Genomic DNA, 11,090 nt, shown 5'->3' on the forward strand with positions numbered 1-11,090 from the left:
GCAGGAATGCAGTGTAAGTAAGACAATGCATTCAAAATGTTCAAATTACCTGAAACAGCTACATCCATCCAGAAGTGCGATCTTTATGAATACATAGTCCTCTGAAAAAGGATCTAAGCCTTGCTGCACTAGTATGTCCATAGTTTCCTGAATATCTTGGCCAGCATCAGTTACTTTAATATGACCGGCCACACAACAAGAGAGCCTGACATTCTTTATCGTGCTACTACGAAACTTCCATTGTTTAGGGTTCAAGAGTGACTCAACATGAGAAGGATCATTCCAGTCAGCCATTAAAATATTGCGCCTGACAGTTAGTACAAGTTCATTGTAGCTCTTTGAATGCTCTGCAGTGAAGTCTAAAAATGTTACTTTCTTGATGCAAGGAGGAATACTCTTCAAATCAATTTTTCTTGCACTTATCATGATTCTTTTAAGTAGCTGCAACAAACATGCACGTCCCTCCACCATATATGCTTCAAAAGGTCTAAGGATGGCAGCCTCCCATGATTTGTGATCTAGTCCATAGGCTTCTTCATGAAGAAATTTGAGCATGGGATGTAACTGTGCCACCTGGCTGCTTGGGGTATTTGGAGTTGGAGTACCAGTTAAAATCCAACGATTTGATGCATGCAAGGAGATGGACATTTGAAACTTGTTTGTTAAACTGAGACTTGAACCAAGAGTGTGGCCTTCATCTAATATTACCCTAAGCCAATGCACTTGCATTAGTACGCTCTTCTTATGAGGGCTCCATTCAGAACTAAATCGGTTAAAAGTTGTTATAACCACATCATAATCCCATGCAAGATTGTGAGCACCTGGCTTACTGTTATCATTCCAGACATAAACATGTAGTTGACCAGGAGAAACATGCTTTTCAATTTGGGTTTTCCAGTGCTCAACTAAATTTGCGGGAACAACAATCAATGTTGCTCCAGACAGATAAAGCCTGCATAAGTCCAAAGGTTTGGTGAGAGCAGTCTTAAGGGCAGTGGAATCAAAGATCAAATTTTCAAGCGTGCGTGGATAAAACCACTTAGTTTGTTGTCTGTGAGGTTTTGCCACTAGACCAAATGCTTGAAATATCGCATGGTACGAATAAGATTGTTTGCCAAAAACTGTTGAATAGTCTACAAATGGAGATGTTATGCCAACATTTTCCATCTTTAATAGTTGATATGTGGAAAGATTAGCAAGCCAGGTAAGAGCCTTCTTTGCTTTAGAATCAAGTAACATAAGATGGTCATTTAAAACACTAGTAAAAAATAAGATATTTTCTTCCTTCCCTGGTTTGTTTCCTTTGGTATAAAAACCAGGTAAATATGTAATTTTCCTTTTGTAGTCCCAAGATTCTTCAGGAACAGCACAACTTTGATGGGATGGATCAATATTCATGCTACAAAACCATGCAGCTTTTGTATCGAGATATTGTCTATTTGTGAGTTTCCTCCACTTTCTACAAGCATCACACTGAACCCAGGTCTCACCGGAATCAGGAATATTATCTCTCTTATGTTTTTTGTTAGATGTTGTTAACAATGCATCTTGATCTGTAATGGACTGGACTCTAGTAACATTTTTTATGTCAATGCTGCTAATCAGATTATCCATACCATTTTTGTTTTGGTCAACATCAGCATTTTTTTGATATGTGTCCATAAGATCCCTTTTAAGAAGGTTCAAACTTCTAGTTGATCTAGCAGCACATTTTAGTTGTGTCGAGTACGTACTAGATGACGAGGTACTCAACTTCATAACTGAAGCAGCTTTTGATGCAATAGATATCTCACAATGTAAAGGTCTACCTTGCTTTAGTGAAGGAGGCATTGTGGTTGCAGAGGAGCCAAGATCAGATGATAACTTGCTTGAACAATCCTTCCCTTTTTGACAATTGCGATCAATGAATCTTTTCCATGCTGATTGGAGGTACGTAGTAGTCAAGTTATTAGAACCAAGTTCATAATACCCACATCTTCGGTCCAATTTATGCATGCACCATCTTACATCTACACCATCAGGTGGATCAGCCAATGTACCATGTGTTTTCAAAATAAGAGAAAGTGCGGTTACAGTTTTTCCAAGTCCAGGTTCATCACAAAACAATCCTCCCCGAAAATCACTAATGGTGGGTGCTGCACCAGTTGATATTTCTCCTGAAACAGCATTGATATAGAATAAAAAACCATCTACCGTTGAAAACCTCATGTAAAGAGGATGAGACATAAATTCAGGTTTGCGTTCACGTTCCAACATCCACTCAACTGCTGCCTCTTGATGTGGAAATAGCTTAAGCTTCATGCATGGTGTGATAGATGATGCCAAGCATCTCAAGTGATGGCAAGTAGCGGAAATCCTAACAACATCTATGGGATGAAGTAAAGACAAGACCTTATACAATACATCATCAGTAAGATCCCAGATTCCAGGACGTGCTGATGTGTTCTCAGGTTCCATTCTAGTATTGGGAATCATATTATCCCTCCCTGCACTAGGCAAACACTTAAAAATCTCATGAAGATCAAACGACCGGTTACGACCAGATGAAGATGCATTGTGTGTTTCACAACCAAAAACATGACAATTAGATATACTCCAAATGCCTTCATCATCTGCATCAGGATAATCCCGATTATTATGATTAGAGGAAAGCAATGGACTTCTGGCTTCCCAATTGCAACTGTAAATAATAAGTCGCAGTTATTATCAGTAGGAAGCTTATCAGCAAAACAACGTAGATAATCAAATGCTTGTAGGAGGAAAATAAGGAAAAAAAAATCAAATTTAGTTTCTAATTGTAGACTCGATGAATCACTAAAATCACATGTCTTAGAAATGCACTAAAAGTCACTAAAAAGGGCAGTTCTCTGAAGGCAAGCTACAGCCAAACTAGCAAACGCGGCATGGCCAAACATATGGTTGGCTAAAATTAGAGCTATTATAATGCAGATAACTATCCACCAAATTTGGTAGGCTAATTTTGGATCAATGTGAGATTATATATTATCAAGAATCATTGTGGATCTGAAATGCAATAAGATCTACTTAAAAGCTATTTTCAAAGAAACAACGCAACATGGATGTGCAGTAGTAAAATGTTAAATGTGAAAGCAATTTATGATCCTAGTGCATATATTTACTTGTTACATAAGAATTCAAGGTTGGGCTTTAAGGGTTCAAAATAGTAAAATGTGTGTTTTCTTGGTAAAAACAATCCTAGATGTGGGTTTAAAACATGAACATGGATACATAATAACATCAAGAACCATGTTTTCTATTGAATTCTCTATGATCTTAAATCCTTGTTGCATCAATTTATAACATAGCTGAAGATAATCAGCATAGCTTCGCTCAAGGATGCATAGCTCATATCCCCACATTTCTTTAGGTTAAATATCTTCTTAATGCATTGAAACAACACTTGTTCACAATGGTCTAACTGAAACCCTCCCAAGTCATCCACTAGAGATCATAAAAACTAAAGTTACTGTTTTTCAATTCACTCCTAAATCTTTAGAATTATCCCAATGCTGATATTAAGACACAAATCAGGGCATCTACTGCCTCTATAAGCTTATCTCACATGTATAGATACATAATATTAGTTGACTATAATTTGCTCACTTCATTCAATGTTCTCACAACCACCTAGGCCTCCAGCAATGAAAGAGAACTAGCATTGACGAGGATCTAAGCTTTCTCCAAGTAAAGATGTACCAATGATCCTTCCATTACTAGTAAAATACAGCTCATTCATATTCCTAGACTATACTAGCAAGATCTTAGTGGATTATAACTCCCTCACTTATTCAATGTCATATCCATTCAGGCCTCCAACATTGAAAGGAAAACTTGCATTTAATAGGATCTAGGAGATCTAGGCTTTATCCAAGAAAAGGCCCACTTTTCTTTAACATGGTTTAAAATAAGGTTATAAGATCACGTTTAATACACCTCCAGGCAGCAGACAAATGGGAAGTGAAATTAGCTTATAAAAACCACAATAAGCTTACCCCGAAAAAGAGATTGTGCAACAAATATAGAATTGATATGCCATCAATAAATTTCCAACATCCAACACTAATCTCAAGGCATGACATGGATATCTTGAGGCAATTTTTTTGCAAGAAATGTTCAAACTTCGATTAAAAAGTCATCCAAAACTCTAATTTCAGCAAAATTACAGTCAAATTGACTGGTTCTACGAGACGAACCCAACGGTAACAAAATCAATCCAATCTTAGTCAAATCAAGAGCAGATCAAGCTGTAAACCCACTTTTAGAAGCTTTCCTGCACATAATTGAAAGGTAAAACGAATTATGAATATAAAATACTTACAATCAAATTAAGCGCCTCAGCAAGAAAAGTCCAACAAGCCCAAGATCGCTCAATTCTAACATTATTAAAACACTAAAATGTTTATTGAAAGCTGCTTGATCAAGGGGATCTCTCTAGGTCGTCTTAGAGTGATATGAATTTCCTTATTTGCAATATGGACTTCATAAATAGAGCCCTACCCCCTCATAAGAAAAGGAAGCTAAGCCCTAGGTAAGAGCTGTCGCCGCCTCCGGCCGCTGCCGCCGCTTTTGGCCACCACTGTTCACCGTCAGCTTCGTGCACCTTCAGCCGCCAAGCACAGCTAGCCACCGGTCAACCAACTCCAGTCTCCCCGCCCTCCAACCAACTCCAGTCTCCCTGCCCTCCAACCAACTCCAGTCTCTGCCAACCTCCAGCTAACTCTAGTCATTGTCATTTCCGACCAACTTCGGCCGCAGCCACTTTCGGTCGCAACTGCCACTGCCAGCCGCCATCAACCATCATCGGTCTCCACTTGCTCCTTACAGCGAAGTCCCTTGTGAAATTACAATGTACACTGCGAAACTCCGGTGTACATTAGAAAGTAACAATGCAACCCACTTACGGTGCAGCAACATCTCCTGAAGACGGTGTAATAAAATACCCCAAAGACGATGACTTTCTTTGAACTCTTAAAGCTCTCTTCATACATCTCCCGACTCCTGCCCCTGCAGCCTTCAAACGTTATCACAACTCACCACTACAGCCTATGTGACCAATTACGTGCCTACGTAGTCCACAGCTCATGCAGCTCCCGACTCCAACACTAGAGGCCTACGAACGCCATCACAACTCACCATTATGACCAAAGTGATTCAAAGCTCGTGCAGCTCCCAACTTCAGCTCCCGCGGTCTACGGACATAATCAAAGCTTACCACTACGTCCTAAGTGGCAACTATGACTTAGATGGTTCTCAGCTCATGCAACTCCCAACTCCGACGGTCGCGTCCTACGGACATAATCATAACTCACCGCTACGGCTTAAGTGACCAACTACAACTTACGTGGTCCACAGCTCATGTAGCTCCCGAATCTGGGCCTCGTGGCCTACAAACGTCGTCACAGCTTACCACTACGGCCTACGTGACCAATTACGGCCTACGTGTTTCACAATTAGTACAACTTCCGACTCTGGTATTTGCAGCCTATGGACACCATTGCAACTCACAATTACGGCTCACGTGACCAATTGTGGCCTACGTGGCTCACAGCTTCTATAGCTTCCTACTACGGCTTCTGTGGCCAAACGACGCTTTTGAAGCAATCGTATGCAGCCTACATGGTCAATTACTACCATGTCCTTCAACTATAACCTATATAACAAGCTGACGCTACGACCATTGTCTACAACATCATGACGGACCACTACCTCCATTGCAATCGACTATGGCTCTTACAGTCTACTGTCATCAAGAACTACAATTATCACAGTCAGACTACGGCAATGATCCATGAACCATTATTGTACATTTATAATAATCAACTTTGTAACTCCATCTTCCTTAATTTAGAAGAAAAGCGACCCTGCGTACTCATCATTCATAGTGAATTATTTCAACTGGGCTAGGTCTCATGATTTTTCCTCCTTTCAGAGTTTTTCAGGTAACAATCAAGATATATCCTTCTGTATACTTATCTTTTATTATCTGAGTGTGTGTTGGAGTCTAGTACAACGCTAAGATGTTAAATAATTATTCTGCTGCCGCGAACCTTCTAGCACGCATCAATATGATGTCCTCTGTGGAAAATGAAGTCTCGTTCGACACTGTCTTTAAATTTAAGTCATTGAGCCCCTACTTCAACTCCCAATGAAATACATCATACAACAGGCGAAAGAAACACCTCTGAACCTCTGAAACATCCTTCGATGTGGGGGGCAATCTTATTGTATTGAAAAGCCGTTCATTTCAATGAGTTGGGCATGATTGTAGTCGGCAGTCTTCCCGCAAATCATTCAGACATCAAATATATAGAAGATTTTTCAGACTGAGGCGCAACCTTCACTGCAACCTCGAAAACTCGTTTACATTAAAGTCTCATGCACGACTGTAGCGAGATAGTCATCCCACATTTTATTTAGACATCACGTCTTCGAGAACCACTTCAGACTGAGGGACAAGTTCACAAATAACGTTTTCTCAGCACCCCCACACCATATTAGGGTTCTTTCTCAACCGTATCAGGAAGCTAATCTCTTTAAAGTTCACTACATGGGCTACTTCACAAACTTGTGTGAAAAACAACCTCGTTGAGGGACAACAAATTCAAAAGCAGCGAATACCAAGTTGACAAATATCATTCTTGAGTAAGGCTGCAATCATATTTCCAATAAAAATACGATCAATGCGACCTACGTCCCTGTCTCGAAAAATACAGGCATCTCTGATACCTCATTTTGGGCTTAATCGATCTCAAGGGGACTTGATTTGACCGAAATATTACTTACATACCATGTAATTCTTATATATTTATATTACTAACACCAAAAATTGTATATTTACATGCATAGCATCCAAATCTTTAGTATTACATCAATAATATCATGAAAATAAAATTGCTCCTTATTTTAATATTTTCGGACGACAAAGATGGGCTTGCCCTAAAATAAGGAGCAATAAATACGTTATCAATAAATTTTCAACATTAAACATGAATCTCGAGACATGACACGGATCTCAAGACAATTCATTGAACAAGAAATATTCAAACTTCCATTAAAAGTCACCGAGAACTCCAATTTTAACAAACTTAAAATCAAATTGACTAGCTCGATGAGACGGAGTCAACGGTACCAAAATCGATCTAATCTAAGTCAAATCAAGCACAGATTAAGCTGTTAAAACACTTTATAATCTTTCCAAGCATGATTGAAAAGTTAAATAGATTTTGAATATGACATGTTTACAGTCAACTCGAGCGTCTCAACAATACAAATCCAATTAGCTCAAAATTGCACAATTCTGACAAGATTAATGCCCTAAAATGTTAATCAAACATTATTCGATCAAGGGGATATCTCTGTCATCTAATGAAGCGTGGATTGGATTCTTTCCTTATTCACAACATAAACTCTATAAATAAACCCTAACCCCCTCATGAGAAGCAGAGCTAGACCCTTTGCAAGAGCCTCCATCGCCTGCGACCACTGTCGTCGCTTCATACCACTGCCGCCCACCGCATGCCTCCTGCACCTACAGTCACCAACTTCTGTCAACCGTCGTCGGCAGATGGCTAGTCTCTGCTCCTGCAGTCGTCGATCAATGCCACCAAGCCAACTCTGGCCTCCGCTACCATCCGGCCAACTCTGGCCGCTGCTGCCTCCCACAAACTCCTGTCGTTGCTGCCTCCCGCCAACTCTGGTTGCACCACCTCTGGTAACTCCGGCCTCCGCCACCTTTGACAACGACAACATCTTGCCAACTCAGGCAGCCACCGCCGTCGTCGGCTGATGTCAACAATCATCGGTCTTCGCCTACTCCTTCCAGTGAAGCTACTTGTGAAGTCAGAACGTGCATTGTAGAATCCTGACATATATTACAAAGTAATAAATCTCCCTAATTACAATACAACGACACTCCCAAAGTATGGCATAATAATATACCCCAAAGACGATGTCTTTCTCCGAACTCTTAAAGCTCTTTTCGTACAGCTCCCGACTCCGGCTCCTGCAATCTCCGTACATCATCGCAACTCACCACTACGGCCTACGTGATCCACAGGTTATGTAGCTTCTGACTCTGGCCCCCACGGCCTACGGACGACATCACAACTCATCATTATGACCTACATGAGAAATTACGGTTTATGTGGTTCACAACTCATGCAACTTCCAACTCCGGCCCCCACAGCCTATGGACATCATCACAGCTCACTGCTATGACCTACATGAACAACTACAGCCTACATGATTCATAGCTCATGCAGCTCCCAACTTCGCCTTCATAACCTATGAACGTCATCATAACTCACTATTATGACCTACGTAACTAACTATAACCTATATGATTCACAACTAGTGTAGCTCCCGACTCAGGCCCCACTGATATACGAATGTCGTCACAGCTCACCACCATGACCTACGTGACCAACTACAAACCATGTGAATCACAATTAATGCAATTCCCAACTTGGACCCCTGCAGTCTACGGATGTCATTGCAGCTCACCACTACGGTCCATGTCACCAACTACGACCTAAGTGGCTCACAGTCCCTGCATCTTCCTACAACGATATATGTAGCCAAACGAAACACCTAAAGCAGCCATCTACAGTCTAGATGGCTGACTACTACCATGGTCTTTAAGGAAAGCTTATACGACAAGCTAGTGCTACAAACACCGTCTAAAACATTCATGGCGGACTACTTCCTTCATAGCAATCATCTATAGCCCTTGCGGTCTACTATCATCGAGAACTACATTCATCAAAGTCAGACTACAGCTTGTATTGATGAACACTAATGTATACTTACAATGATCAACTATGTAATTTCATCTTCTCTAATTCAGAAGAAGAGTGGACATGCACACTTACAATTTATATTAGATTATTTTAACTGGACTAGGCCCCATTATTTTTTTCACTTTCAGAGTTTATCCACATAAAATCAAGGTGTCACCCTCTGCTTACTTCTCTTTAATTACATAAGTATATGTTGAAGTCTAGTATAATGCTGAGATGCTAAATAATAATTCTGTTGTCGTGGACCTTCCAACACACATCAAGAAGAAAGCTGAAATTGAGGATAATATTGTATATAAATCAAAAAATTTGAATGCATGGATCTTAATGCATTAAATTTATAGTTCAATAAAATTAGCATTGACTGTAATTCTATCCACATGCCATGTGCCATAGCACACACACACACACCCAACCCCCACCAACCCGCCACCCCCAACACCATGCACCCCACCCCCACCACCCCACCGCAAAAACAACTTTCCTTCTTCTTCTTGCAGGGTTTCGATTGAATAATAATAATAGAGATCCAATAAAAGTTCAAAATTTTGCTATAAAACCACAACCCAAACCTGCATAAATATGCAACCAAGGTAGAAGCAACAAGAGCATCACTCCAGAATTGAAGGAAACGGGTAAAAGTCACTAGAGTCTACAACGCAAATACCGAGTGAATGATTTTCATTTTCCACTAGAAAGCAACATGAAACCAGAAATAGGACACACCTCACATGCTTGAACAAGGAAGCAGCTAAAGCACCCGACTTAGGGAACTGCCACCCGCTCCAAACATCAATAGGCAAATAAACATCCACCAATATCAACGCTCTCGCATCGCCAAATTCCCGTGACGAAACCTTCAGAACCCTCGCTTGGATATTCACGCACTTCTTCGCAGTGAGCATTTGCAGCAGATGAACGATGCTCCTGCACCCTCCCAACCCCCGTCGCTTCCTCTTCAATCCCGCTCCAGTGCAGCCGCCAACATTCCATGCAGAGCTCTCCTCCCGCCCCATCTCTTGAGGTGCATTAACTTCGGAAACAGGAAACAGCAAGATGCCGTCGTAGGTTCTGAATCCGACATTGGAGCCATCAGCAAAAAGGGAGCAAGGAACACAGGAAGGTAGGGCTCGCGACTGTTGGGCAACTGCAAGAACAACGCGAAGGAATCCACAAAGCTTGTAACCGCTAATGGAATCATCGAGCTCGCTGTCCGCCATGGCAGTGGCGGTTATGATAGTGGACTAGGGTTTTGAGGTTCGGATAAATTAGGGTTTTGATGCCATCGAAGAAACGAAGCGAATGTTGCCGTTACAATGAGAAGCAAATCGAAGAAATTACCCAGGGCTGAGAGAGAGAGAGATAGAAGGAGCCGGCGAAGAGTAGAAGGAGACGGCAGGACTTCAGAAAAATTTACGGAAGACTAACCAGCGCTGACATAATCCCTATTATATCCTATTAACCTCGATTTAACTGCATATAACTTATTTGTAATATATTTGAACTTACAAATAAGTTTCACCTTTTATTTTCACATATATACATATATATACATATGTATACATATGTATATGTATGTATACATATATATACATAGATATACATATATATACATATATATACATATATATATGTTAAATAAAAGTTACATAGAGGTTACAGAAGATATAACATGAATATAATATCGATATAACACGAAAATAACCTCTATTATGTACGCAGCGCTGTGTACGTCTTACGTACGCAAATTTTCTCCCAGGACTTGGTTCGCAAGGGATGTAAAATGCACTCGAAGACTGAAAATTATTCGGTCCGAAATTTGCTTCCTAGGCCAATTAAAAATCTTTACGTGTAAATGCTAGTCTCAACCATTAAATAATTAAAAATGAGTTTTTCTTAATGTAAGACCGACCTGAATCCCGCCCAAGCCTCCGAAAAAGCACTTTTTTGTTTCACGCCAGTCCTTCCGAAAAGTGTGCACCAAATCATAACGCCAGTATCTTTAAATAATAAAAAAAAATCATCGCACGTGACTCGATCACTTTTTCTTCTTCTTTCGCCATCAATTAGGGTTTATCATTGCCTGACTCACGTAGCTAGATTTTGCAATGTCGTTCGTCAATTGAAATATATTCGAACTTTCTCTTTACAACGATAGAACAGAAGAATGTTACTGAAGAGCCTAAGAAGATACAGATTAAAGAGCCTGAGAAAATGGAAACTAAATAGGGTGTAAAGAAAGAAGCCAAATACTCTAAGAAAAAGGTCACC

The 11,090-nt window shown here is 40.4% G+C and overlaps 1 protein-coding gene across 2 annotated transcripts in view; it reads right to left on the bottom strand.

Moving 5' to 3' along the window:
• LOC110038342 (F-box protein At3g54460) overlaps positions 1-10,246 on the bottom strand; it is a 17,925-nt gene extending 7,679 nt beyond the window's left edge. For both annotated transcript variants that reach the window (XM_020743146.1, XM_020743145.1), the window contains exons 1-2: positions 9,546-10,246; positions 50-2,680 (exon numbers count right to left, since the gene is read on the bottom strand). In XM_020743146.1, the coding sequence (XP_020598805.1) occupies positions 50-2,680; positions 9,546-10,039 (3,125 nt within the window). In that variant the 5' untranslated portion in view covers positions 10,040-10,246. The remainder of the gene's footprint in view (positions 1-49; positions 2,681-9,545) is intronic.
• Between the last annotated feature and the right edge of the window lie 844 nt (positions 10,247-11,090).

The sequence above is a fragment of the Phalaenopsis equestris genome, unplaced genomic scaffold (assembly GCF_001263595.1).
Source record: "Phalaenopsis equestris unplaced genomic scaffold, ASM126359v1 Scaffold232585, whole genome shotgun sequence".
Classification (NCBI taxonomy): Eukaryota; Viridiplantae; Streptophyta; class Magnoliopsida; order Asparagales; family Orchidaceae; genus Phalaenopsis; species Phalaenopsis equestris.